The following is a 13,624-nucleotide window of genomic DNA, read 5'->3' on the forward strand; positions in this document are numbered from 1 at the left end:
AAATAACTTCAAGTTGGGATATGCTGAATATAGGATACCATAAGAACCCATAGTGTAATGACAAACAAACATTTGGATATAGAGATCTAGAAGTCTGGGCAGGTCTTAGTTGAGTTTACCAGTCAGGATGCTCTATGTTACACATGATAGAAAAACCAAACTAAACTAGCATAGTTTTAAAAAGAAACTGATTATCAGAACCAGACCTAATGTAGATGGAAAGTTCAGGCACAGATGCATCCAGGGACAGCAACAATGATATCAAGAATCCAGTTTCTCTATCAAAGCTCTAATCTCTCTGTGTGAACTCCATTCCCAGGCCTCCATTTGTGGACACAGGTGGCTGCCAGCAGCTTTCCATTCAGGTAAAATCCATTCAGGTAAAAATCCAAGAGAATAAAGAAAATATCTATATCCCAGCATTCCCAGGAAAAAAAAACAAAACAAAACTCTTGAGCTTTAATACCAGTAGAATCGTTGGGCCTTGGTCCCCCGCCTAGTGATCCAATCATTGTGCCAGAGTTGGTAGAGCCATGTTAATTTATGTAAACCATTAATGGCCCACCCCTGGAACTAAGGATGGGATCAATCCCACCTAAACCATATGGCTTGGAAATTCAAAACCCAGTCAGGATGGCGATAGAGGGGAAATGAAACACAATAATGAACAAGTGTAGTTCTTTCACTCAAGAACCTTACAGTCTAGGAAAAAAAAACAGAATTCAACTGGAAATTAACTATAATTATTATTGTAATTATTATGATTAACATTATGATAAATACTATGAAAATACTATGATGTGGGCAAGTACAGAATGTTGTGGGAATACAAGGAAAGACAACTAATCCTTTGGGAGACAGATGCAGAGATAATCACTACATATGTCCACTTACATGTATCCATGGCAGTTATAAAGATTTGGGGTCAACTGCACAGAGATGGTACTTGAAATCAGAGTTAGATGAGATTACCCAAGGAGACGAGGTAACATGAGAAGAAGCCCTAGAAGAGAACCCCAGAAAGCACCAAAATTAAAGGCTGGACAGAGGAAAATGAGCCTTCAGAAGAAATGGAAGAGAAAGAGCTGGAGATTGGATGAAAGCCTGGAGAGTAACATTTCTAAGAGATCATTCCTTACTGGAGGCTTTCAAGAATAGAGCACTAGTCTACAATATCATTAGCTGGGAGAGAGAGGTTGGGTAAGATGCGAACTGAAAAATACCTCTTAAGATTAGCATCAGGGAGATTGCTAGTAACCTTGAGGGGTGCAGTGTCAATGGAGAACCAGAGCTGAACCCAGACTCTGTGTGTGTTGGGCTCAGGGGGAAGAGGAGGAAGGGCTTAGGAGTGAGGGACTGGTGCAAAAGTAGACAGCATTCTTTTTAGGAAATCTGGGTGTAAAAGGGTGAAGCATGGGTATATAGAAGAACATATGGAGTCAAGGAAGGATTTAAGAAGTAAGATGGGTCAACATTTTAAAATACAGTTTAGAAAGCAACATTACATTAGAAAAGGTTATAGATAACATTTATCTGGAAAGTCTGGGTATTATGCCTTTCATATAAACACAATATAAGATGAAGAGGCTATTCACAACTGAACAAACCATGATAAATTATACCTTGGAGAGGTGAAAAAACACTCCAGTTAAAATTTTTTAAATATGGGACACCTGGGTGGCTCAGTCAATCAAGCCACGCTGCCTTCAGGTCAGGTCATGATCCCAGGGTCCTGGGATCAACTCCCACATTGGGGGGGGGGGGTCCTTGCTCAGCGGGGATCCTGCTTCTCTCTCTGCCGCTGCCTGCCACTCTGCCTGCTTGTGCTCTCTCTCTCTCTGACAAATAAATAAATAAATAAAATTTAAAAAACAATTTTTTTTATTGTAAATGACATTACATCTGCTCCTTCATGCATTTTCAACTGGATTTGGGTACTTATGACCTGAGATTTTTTTTTTTCATGAAGTAAAATTTGAAAATTTTAAATGCTTAAAAATTATTATTAATCAGTTATATATTGAAGTAAAGAGATCAAGTCCTATTGTTAACTAGTTTTAGATCACAGACAACTTTGAAAATGTGATTAAAAACTATGGACACCCTCTCTCCAGAAGGTAAGAACTGTTTCTGATGCTCTTCTAGGGAGATTCACTGAAAGAATTCTAAGGCCTACCGACAGATAAAAAGTTAAGTGTACAACCTTCTTGTGGGATTTGCTAACAGTAATCCTCTTTGGACTTCTCCTGCCTTCTAGATAACCATCAAGTTTATTCTACTTTCCTTCCTTTTAATCATAATAGAAGTCATACCCTCCCCACTAAGGCTCTTGAATGCCAGTTGTAAATCCTTTTCCCCTCCCATTTTTCCCTATCCTCTAGCTGATAAAACAAAAACACTGGGCTTAAAATACCTTTGCCTACAAATCCAGGCTCTGTCACTTTCCAAATCATGTCAGCCTCATCTAAGTATATAACTCTTTCTGAGCTAGCTCTATTTTCCTTATGAGCAATATGAAATAAGTGTTTATTTCCTCCAGCCCCACTAGGCCCAACCTAGGAATCAGGTGTCATTCTTTCTCACAGGAACCCACCACCTGATTAGAAACTACCAAGTAATTTGTCCTCTTGCTTTCCACTTGGATGATAAACTCCTTGAAAGTAGGGAATAGGCCTTCTATTTCATTTCTTCTTCCCCACATTGCTTGTCACATTTCTGCTTTTATAACCAACCCAAGTGCTTTATTGGTTGAGTACTGATTTAAAATCCAGATCTAAATTGGGTTTTAGCCTCCATCTTTAATGGTCTCTTCTACATTTCCTAACAACTTTCCTGTATTTCACCTCCAGATGACAGTGTGAAATAGAAATCACAAATAGCTTTGTTAGTGGCTTAAGGCCTTGTCAAATAATTCATAAGAATATCTTCAGGGGTGCCTGGGTGGCTCAGTGGGTTAAAGCCTCTGCCTTCAGCTCAAGTCATGATCCCAGGGTTCTGGGATCAAGCTCGGCATCAGCAGCAGCAGCAGCAGCAGCAGCAGCATCATCACCACCAGCAGCAGCAGCAGCAGCAGCAGCAGCAGCAGCAGCAGCACCACCACCACCACCACCACCACCACCACCACCACCACCACCGGCTCCCCCCTCTGCTCAGTGAGGAGCCTTCTCCACCCCCCCGCCCCACCCCCGCCTGCCTCTCTGCATACTTGTGATCTCTGTCTGTCAAATAAATTTTTAAAATCTTAGAAAAAAAAAAAAAAGAATATCTTCATGGAACTCCTCTTTAAAAATGAATGCTATAGACACGCAAATTCGTGAAGCGTTCCATATTTTTAACGATACAGAGAAGATTAGCATGGCCCCTGCGCAAGAATGACACGCAAAAATGAATGCTATATAGTTTACAAAATCTCAAATTAATTCATTGATTTTAGAATTTTCTTTCTTACTGAAGCAGCTTTGAAAATCTGACTCTTACTTTTATGTATAATAACATTAGTAAACCATCAAGAGTTAAAATTTCACCAACAGTTATATAATTGTACTATGTTCACTGACAACAGGACTGTTGTTTTTTAGGAAGAGCAGTGTAGAGACACCACAACAAATAATATCTCACATGAATAAACACATAAAATCTTACAGACAGTATTAGCTAAAGAAGGTTTGAGAATGAGGTAATACATCAAAAACTTAGTGTATGATTGATTGTACATATTATACATTCCCTGCTTCAGCAAAGTTGAGTATAGAGTTTCTTTCAGTCAGACCTGGAATTAGGTCTCTCATTCATGTGGTTTCAATTAAGTTCTGTTAAAAATAGCTCGTAATATAAGCATTTTCATTTTTAGTGCTTCAACTTTACTACTTTTAATCCATATATAGGACAAACTCTGGGGGAAAAAAACAAAGGGAGTTACACAGTAGCCTGGTACTTTGCTCTTTATAAATAGCTGAAATCATTTGTTTAGTGTACAGTCTTTTAATATAAGCTATTTGTTCTTATTTTACAATACAAATACATATATTTAAGAGACATACATAAGAGTGTTTCTTTACTGATTAAAAGTAAATTATAAGAATCTCAGTAGAATTTCATCACTAGGATATATCACATATAATTAGAGAATTTTGATTTTTGAATTATATATAATTTCAGGCAGACATTCTGCTTCACGGACTTTGACTTCACATTCACGTATATCTTCAAAGTGGTGACAATTCAGCCATGGCTGCTACATTCTGCCATTTGTTTTTATTATAATATCTGGAGAAAAATATAAAACAATAGATTATTTCATATACATCATAAGAAGGTGACCAATAATTATTAATAACCAATCCTTGGGGGCAAAAACTCTTGACACGGGCCGCCTGGGTGGCTCAGTGGGTTAAAGCTTCTGCCTTCAGCTCAGGTCATGATTCCAGGACCCTGAGATCAGCCCCGAATAGGGCTCTCTGTTCAGCAGGGAGCCTGCTTCCCCACCGCCCCTCTCCGCCTACTTGTGATCTCTGTCAAATAAATAAACAAAATCTTTTTTAAAAAGCGGGGGGGCACCTGGGTGGCTCAGTGAGTTAAAGCCTCTGCTTTCAGCTCAGGTCGTGATCCCAGAGTCCTGGGATCGGCCCTGCGGCATCGGGCTCTCTGCTCAGCAGGGAGCCTGCTTCCACCTCTCCCTCTATCTGCCTGCCTCTCTGCCCACTTGTGATCTCTGTCAAATAAATAAATAAAATCTTAAGAAAGAAAGAAAGAAAGAAAGAAGAAAGAAAGAAAGAAAGAAAGAAAGAAAGAAAGAAAGAAAGAAAGAAAGACAAGAATCAGTTAAAAAAAAAAGAACAGAACAAAACAAAAAAAAACTCTTGACACCCAGCCAATCTAGTTTCATCCTGTCAATCCTCAGGAAATAAATCCAGAAGCCATAAAAAATAATTTTAAAAAGGAATAGCTGGCTCATTCCTTCCTGGACAGGCTAAGGATACCTCTTTGGAGACAGAAAAAGACCTGCTCAATAATATTCCAATGGGAAGCCCAGCAAAGATGGCCTCTAACTCTAGCTGTGTAACCTGGAGGAGTTGATCCAGTTGTGCTTCTCATCCTCATCCACCACCCATGAAGAAGCCCCTCACATTTTCCTACCCACCCTTCCTTTGTATTCTACTACTCTTTGCTGTAGCTAAATCCAGGTTCTTTCTAGTACAGGATTCTGGGGATTTTCCTTCTACATCTGATACCAGGAGATCCCGAATGGAGCCAGTTTTACCTATTCTCACTGCCACTTTCACACTATGACATACGTCAACCCTGACCTTTATCAGTGATTCTCAAATTCTGTTGTACCTACATACAGGCTACATTTCATACCAATTAGATTAGAATCTCAGGACAAGGGATTCAAATATCCAGGAAAGTATGATATGTAGATAAGTTTGAATGCCAGAGACCTCTATCTTCACTGTTCAAACTGTGGTCCATAGACCAATAATTTCATCCTCATGTAAAAGTTCATTAGAAATGTAGAATCTTGAGATGCCTGGGTGGCTCAGTGGATTAAGCGTCTGACTTCAGCTCAGGTCATGATCCCAGCGTTCTGGGATTGAGTTCCCACGTTGGGCTCTGTGACCAGTGAGGAGCCTGCTTCTTCTTCTGCCTGCTGTCCCCCCTGCTTGTGCGCGCTCTCTCTCTCTAACAAATAAATAAAATCTTTAAAAAAAAGTAAAATCTTGGGCTCCATTCCAGATCTAATAAATCAAAATCTCTACTTTAACAAGATCTACAGGCAATTCACCAGTACATTAAAATGTGCAAAGCACTGCCTGTTCTACCCTCTACTCCTCCCTGTTGTTTTCTTTACTGACCTCAGACACTATCTGCTCATTTATTAAATGCTTTGAAAACTGGGCCACAGTAATCAAGGCCATACCAATTGTAGTAACTTCCCAAGTGGGTAATCAGCACACCCACTACCTAGTTTTACCTACCTTTAACCAGGCTTCATACATTTCCAAGAACAGACAGCACCTATAACACATCATCTCTGAAACTTTACAATACTGGATACCTGGGAGTCATCCTAACTGTCCTCTTCTCTCAGCAACCTGTACCAGTACCTAATCAGTCACTAAGTCCTGGCAAATATGCCAGTACACATTTTTAGTTTAGACTGTTTCTCAAACCCCAGTAGTACTGAATCAGATCGCTAAACCAATGACCCAGGAATATGCATTATTTATAAATTATTTATAAATCACTTAGGTGTTTCTGAGTACCACATTTTGAGATATACTGGCTCAGATACTCATTTTCTCAACTCTGTTCTTCAGGACTTTAGTAAAACTTCCACCCAATCCTTCTACTTCCCAGCTCACTTTTTTCCCAAGTCATTCCCACAAGAATGAACTAATTAAAAAGCAATTTGACCATGGAAGTAAAAAGTCAGTGTGACATAGGAGGCTCTCCACAATTTGTCCTCTGATTACTACTCAAGACTTAGTTCTCAGAGTCCAATCTGTACTCCAGCCAAACATAACTACTTTCAGTTGGTTAACTACCCAAGAATACATTAAGCCTCTGTGCTTCAATTTATGTGGCCTCTGCCTAGAAAGCCTATGCTCAGAATGCCTCTGAGGGCTTCAAAACGTCCTTCAAATCATCTCCCTAGGTACCCCAACACAGTCCCACATATACCTCTATGAAAGCACCTATATCTCCACTGGACTTGTATTACCTTATCTGACTTCCTCTATGAGATTACAAATTTCATAAAGACAACTATGTCTTTATTTCAATATTACTATTAACTAACTTCATCTAGATATAACATCCAGATTCAATAAATATTTGCTGGATAAATGAACCAGTCAACTGCAGAACTTCATCTTTTTTGACGTCAAATCAACAGGCTTAAAAATCTCCATGATGTCAAACTAGTTTGATTTCTTTTTCCCCAAGATATGATATGGCACCTCTATATTTGTACTAGATCAACGTGTCTGTGTCAAAAGCTACACACAATTACCTGCTATGTTTTTTTTTTTAAAGATTTTATTAATTTATTTGTCAGAGACAGAGGGAGAGAGAGTGAGCGAGCACAGGCAGACAGAGGCAGAGGGAGAAGCAGGCTCCCTGCCGAGCAAGGAGCCCGATGTGGGACTCGATCCCAGGACGCTGGGATCATGACCTGAGCCGAAGGCAGCCGCTTAACCAACTGAGCCACCCAGGCGTCCCTATGGTTTTTTTTTTTTTTTTAAGATTTTATTTATTTATTTGTCAGAGAGAGAGATCACAAGTAGGCAGAGAGGCAGGCATAGAGAGAAGGGGAAGCAGGCTCCCTGCTGAGCAGAGAGCCCAATGCAGGGCTCGATCCCAGGACCCTGGGATTATGACCTGAGCCGAAGGCAGAGGCTTTAACCCACTGAGCCACCCAGGCGCCCCTACCTGCTATATTCTTTATGTGAGATGGCACAACCAAATTTATCATCAAATACAACAACTACACAATATATTTTAGGCTTTTGCAATTTAGTACAAACAAAGGAATAATTTCCAAAGGGGAAAAGAAAAACATAGATAGTCTAGAGGAATTAACCTACTCTATAGAAATAAGTAATACTTATTGCATAATGAGTGATTATTATATTTCAGATGCTTTACATAAATTATGTCTAATCCTTGCAATAACTCTCTGAGCTAAGTATTATCATTATGCCAATTTTACGGATAGGAGGCTAAAAGCCAGAGGATTTAAGGAATTCACTCATGTGACAGAACTAGGTTTTGAACTTAGAGATGTCTTTTTTTTTTTTTTAAGATTTTATTTATTTATTTGACAGAGATCACAAGTAGGCAGAAGGGCAGTCAGAGAGAGAGAGGAGGAAGCAGGCTCCCTGCTGAGTAGAGAGCCTGATGCCATGCGGGCTCAATCCCAGGACCCTGAGATCATGACCTGAGCCAAAAGCAGAGGCTTAACCCACTGAGCCACCCAGGCGCCCCAAACTTAGGGATGTCTTATTCTTAAGTGATTTCTACTACCATCCCTAGGATACTCAAGTCCTTTTCCATCTCATTTGTCATATTTCTATGTGATACATCTGCATGCTCTTATCTAAAAACTCAAGCTTCTCAATAAAGATGTATACATATCTAGTTAAAGGCTTTTATTGTACTATAAGCTTAAGATATGAATCTATAACTCATCATTTATCATGTCTTCTAAAGATCAAAATTGAAGAGAAATTGTAAAACCTTATTATAAGGATAGCTTCAAGTTTTGTCTGATTTTCCAAAATGTATTGTTAGCTAGGAAGTCTTTCAAAGCAAAGCTAAAATATCCCCTCTTCGATTCCTACAGCGCCTTATTCCAATTTTATCATGTTATAGAGAAGACTATGTGATCTGTCTCATACAGAGTCTGTAAGCCCTAGAGGGCTAAGGCTGTACTCTTATCCCCAGCTAACACTGCAGTGTGCAATATATGCTTATTAGCCAAATTAAAGTAATATTAGACATCTATTGCTATAACAAATAGCAATGATTTTCCAAGCATCTTCTTGAGGGGGGGAAAAAAACCTCTTTAAATAGAATACAGAAGTCTGTACAAAGAGAAAGAGAAATATAAAACAAAGAGAAGCAAAATGTCTCTGTATGGAAGAACTGAGAAACTCAGAGCCCTATCTACTCTACCCCTCCCAATGCCTTATTTGACAGCTACCCAGTCAAACTACTGCAAATTAAGAAAGTTAAGTTCTAATTCTGATTCTACCAGTAATTAGCTGGTGTATTCAAACAAATCACTTATTGATCTGACTAGGTCATTTTTATTATATGTAAAGTGAGCAAAATAGACTAGATCATTAAATGCCTCTCAAATGTTAGTGTTTCTTGGAATCACTCTGAGAATTCTTCAAATTGTAGATCCCTGTGCCATATCTCTAGAGAATACAAAATTTGCCAGGTCCGCAGTAATTCTGGTGTACGTGGTTAGAGGACTACACATTGAGAAATCTTGGACTGGATATCCTCTAAGGCCTCTTTCTTTAGGCTGTCACCATTCTCAAACTTCTCCTACCTCCTCTATCACATCTCCTTTGGACTCCTCTAGTGGTTTACTTTCACCACATTTTTTCTCTAATCAGCATTATTAATGAACAAGTATCATAACAAACAGGGGTCCTAGACCATCAAAATGCTAAGCTTCATCAAAAGTAAGCTTCATCCTACCGTCCTGATTAGATAACTGGCAAACTAGCTAAATGTTAAATGTCAGGACTAAAAATAGGCTGTTACATGTTTAAAATAACATGATCACTAGTTAGCTTGGGGTTTTGCTATTTTTACTAAAGGAAAGGCAAAGACAAGTGGCCAGAAGTTGAAGGGGGAATTACTTAAACGAAGAGGCTGCCAAATGAGGTAAGAACCTACAAAGAAGCCAGGAGATGGCATAATCAGTTCAACATACATCAAGGGTCTCTGAATTATATGAAAAATTTTAGTCTAAATATTCAGAACTTCCCAGACACATTTTAGTTTTGATTTGTCACATACTTATGCCCAGAACTGTGATGCTACATGTCATAGATTAATATGACTTGTCATAAAGTTCAAATTAAGAGAAGTTTTTCTATTTTATAACTTTTTACTGAAATACAGCATACACACAGAGAAGTTTGCATATATGTACTGTAAAGTTTGATGGGTTTCACAGACTTACTATACCCATCTAACCAGCATTCAGATAATGAAACAGAACAAATACCACTAGTACCTAGTACTAGTATCTAGTACCTAGATAACTTCCTCTCATAATGCTTTCTAGTTAATAGCCCCTCCCTAACTAGTACATCCACTATGGTGATTTTCATCATAGATTAGTTTTGCCTAGCTTTGTATTAAATATAAGTAATGTTATATGTACTCTATTGTGTCTGAGTCCTTATGTGAGATTTATAAATACTGTTGCATGTAACTGCGCATTGTTGATTCTCACTGCTATATAGCACTCCAATGAATGAATGTGCCACTATTTATTAATCCATTCCACTGTTGATGGGCATTTGGATTATTTCTTATTTGGAGTTATTATCCAAATGCTGCTATAAATGTTCTAGCAAACATCTTTTGATGAACATATGTACACACTACAGTTGGATATACTCTTGGAAGTGGAATTGCTGGGTCTCCATGGTCCAGGGAAATGGAATTGCTGGGTCTCTTTCAACCTCAGTGAAATTTCTAGGGAGGGGCCCAGTGATATGAGAGATATACTTCCTAAAGAAAAGAATAAGTTGTTGCATCAGGCTCTTCCTACAACCAAAAAAGACGCACAATGCCTAGTGGGCCTTTTTAGATTTGGGAGTCAACATTTTTCATTTGAGTGCACTACTCCAACCCATTTACTCAGTGCCTAAAAGTTACTGGTTTTGAGGGAGCCTCAGAATGAGAGAAGGTTCTACAACAGGTCCAGGGTACTATGCAAGATGCTCTGCCACTTGTACCATAATATCTAGAAAATTGAATGGTGCTTTAAGTGTCATTGAGAGATATATATGTTGTTTGGATCCTGTAGGTGAATCACAGTACAGGTCCTTAGGATTTTGGAGCAAATCTTTAGCATTTTCTGTGAATAACTACTCTCTTTTTGAGAAACAGTTTTTGGTCTGCTACTGGGCCTTCATAGAGACTGAATATTTAACCATGATACACCAAGTTACAATGAGACCTGAGCTGCCAACCATGAATTATACACAATCTGATGTACCAAGCCACAGAGTTGGCTGTGCAGAACAGCACTGCATTTTCAGATAGAAATGATATGTATGGAATTGAGCTCGAGCCCCAAAGGCAAGAGTAAGTTAGATGAGGATGTGGTCCATATGTCCATTGTCTGTACTACTGCTACACTATCTTCTCTCTCCCAGACTGTACCTTTGGCATTATGGGGAGTTCTCCACAATCAGCTGATTGAGGGGGGAAAAAAGCTCAGACTTGGTTCACAGATGTTTCTACATGATATGCAGGCAACCCTTGGACCTACAGCTCCTTTCTGTGACATCCCTGAAGGAAACTGGTGAAGGTATATCCTCCCAATGGGTAGAACTTCAAGAAAAACACCTCACTGTTCACTCTGTTAGAAGTGGCCAGATACATGATTATATATTGATTCACTGACTGTGGCCAATAGTTTGGCTGGATAGTTAGGGATGTGGAAGGGACAGGACTGGAAAATTGATGACGAGAGATTTAGTAAAGAAGTATATGGGTAGACCTCCCTGAATGGGCAAAAAACATCTGTGTTGGGCGCCTGGGTGGCTCAGTGGGTTAAGCCGCTGCCTTCGGCTCAGGTCATGATCTCAGGGTCCTGGGATCGAGTCCCACATCGGGCTCTCTGCTCAGCAGGGAGCCTGCTTCCCTCTCTCTCTCTCTCTGCCTGCCTCTCCATCTACTTGTGATCTCTCTCTGTCAAATAAATAAATAAATTCTTTAAAAAAAAAAAAAAAAAAAAAAAAAAAAAAAAAAACCATCTGTGTTTAGGTTTGTGTCCCCTGAAATACTCACCAAAGGGTGGTCTCAACAGACAAAGACTTTAATAATCAAGTAAATAAGATGACCCATTCTGTGCCTCTTTCTCCAGCCACCTCTGCTATCACCCAATAAGCTAACAAAAAAAAGTGGCCATGGTGGCAAGGATGGTGGTTATTCATGAGCTCAGCAACTCACTAAAGTCAACCTGGCTATAGCCACTGGTGAGTATTCAGTTTGTTAGCAGCAGAGACCAACACCAAATCGCCAGTATGGCACTATTCCCTGGAGTGATTAGCCAGCTACCAGGTGGTGGGTTGAATACCTTGAACAATTTTCATCATGGAAGGGACAGCATTTTATTCTTACTGGAATAGGCACTTATTCTGGATATGGATTTCCCTGTCTTGCATGCAATGCTTCTGCCAAAAGAACCATCCAAGGACTTAGAAAATACTTTATCCACCATTATGTTATCTCACATAGCATTTCTTCTGATCAAATAACCCACTTCAGGGACGCTTGGGTGGCTCAGTTGGTTAAGCAGCTGCCTTCGGCTCAGGTCATGATCCCAGCGTCCTGGGATCGAGTCCCACATCGGGCTCCTTGCTCAGCAGGGAACCTGCTTCTTCCTCTGCCTCTGCCTGCCTCTCGGCCTACTTGTGATCTCTCTCTTTTTCTGACAAATAAATAAATAAAATCTTAAAAAAAAAAAAAAAGAACCCATTTCACACGAAAGAAGGTGACAAGAGGCCCAAACTCATGGAATTCACTGGTCTTTCTATGTTCCCCACCATCTTGAAGCAGCTGACTTGGCAGAATAGTGGAGTGGCCTTTTGAAGACTCAGTTAAAGCACCCTGTAGGCAGCAATACCTTGCAGGGCTGAAACAAGGTTCTCAGAATCTTGTATATGCCCTGATTCAACACTCAATATATGGTGCTATTTCTCCCACATCCAAGATTCACAGGTCCAGGAATCAAGAAGTGGAGATGGAAGTGAGATCATTCAATATCATCTCTAGTAATCTACTAGAAAAACTTTTTTGCTTCCTGTTTCCATGACAGGCCTTGCTCTGCTAGCCTAGGGGTCTTAGTTTCAAAGGGACAATGCTTCCACAGAGAGACAGCAATGATTCCAATGAACTGGAAGATAAGACTGCCACCTGGCTGCTTTGGGCTCCTCAGGCCTCTGAATAACAAGCAAAGAAGGGAATTACTATGCGGGCCAGGATGACTGATCCTGACCACTCAAGCGAAATTTTCCCTGCAATGGAGGCAAGGAAGAGTATTTCTGGAATACAGGAGATTCCTTAGGACATCCCTTAGTAGTATTATGCCCTGAGATTAAGGTCAATGGAAAATTACAACAACCCAATCCAACCAGGACTAAGGGCCCAGACCCTACTGAAATGAGGTTGATAGTACCCCACTAGCTTAAGAACTATGACCAGTTGAGGTTCTTGCTGAAGGAAGAGGGAATATGAAATAGAGGAAGGTAGTTATAAATACCAGTTATTTCTACCTAACTAGTTTAAGCAAATACCTGTTTGCTTCCCACTCTTATTCCTATAACTAACATAAAATGTACTAATAATTACTCTCTATCATAGTACTTGAGTCACAGGATATCAAGAAAAGGAATAAATACCACCCAAGGATTTTGCATCCTCTTCTGGGGAAGGAATTAGCACATTTTGGGTTGTATATAGGATAGGACAGCTGTATTATGTTAGAAGTATAACTTTGTTACTTTCTTTATTTACAGATTAATTGTGGTTTAAGGACCTGTGTATGAATACATAGTTGACATGAAGTAGACTGTGATGGTTAGTTGTATATGTCACCTTGATTAGGCTATATTAACCAATTAAATTAAATACTAATTTTGGTGTTGCTGTGAAGGTTACTTGTAGATAAGGTTAACATCTATAATAATAGACTTTAAGCAAAGGAGATTATCCTTGATAATGTAGGTGGACCTCATCCAATCAGTTAAAAGGCCTTAAGAACAAAACCGAAGTTTCTCAGAGAAAAAAGAAATTCCTCCTAAGGACTGCATCATTAACTCCTGCTCAAGAGTTTCCAGCCTGCCCTACAGTTTTCAGCCAG

At 39.5% G+C, this 13,624-nt stretch overlaps 1 protein-coding gene and 1 pseudogene across 1 annotated transcript in view; one reads left to right on the forward strand and one right to left on the reverse strand.

Moving 5' to 3' along the window:
• The first annotated feature begins 3,304 nt into the window (after positions 1-3,304).
• LOC116855238 lies at positions 3,305-3,403 on the forward strand (annotated as a pseudogene).
• A 536-nt stretch (positions 3,404-3,939) lies between these two features.
• The window catches only part of MEIKIN (meiotic kinetochore factor), a 90,373-nt gene continuing 80,688 nt past the window's right edge, over positions 3,940-13,624 (reverse strand). Inside the window, exon 13 of the mRNA XM_032837677.1 lies at positions 3,940-4,266. Coding sequence (XP_032693568.1) covers positions 4,235-4,266 — 32 coding nt within the window. The 3' untranslated portion in view covers positions 3,940-4,234. The remainder of the gene's footprint in view (positions 4,267-13,624) is intronic.

This window comes from Lontra canadensis, unplaced genomic scaffold (assembly GCF_010015895.1).
Source record: "Lontra canadensis isolate GAN:19392208 unplaced genomic scaffold, GSC_riverotter_1.0 scaffold99, whole genome shotgun sequence".
Lineage (NCBI taxonomy): Eukaryota > Metazoa > Chordata > Mammalia > Carnivora > Mustelidae > Lontra > Lontra canadensis.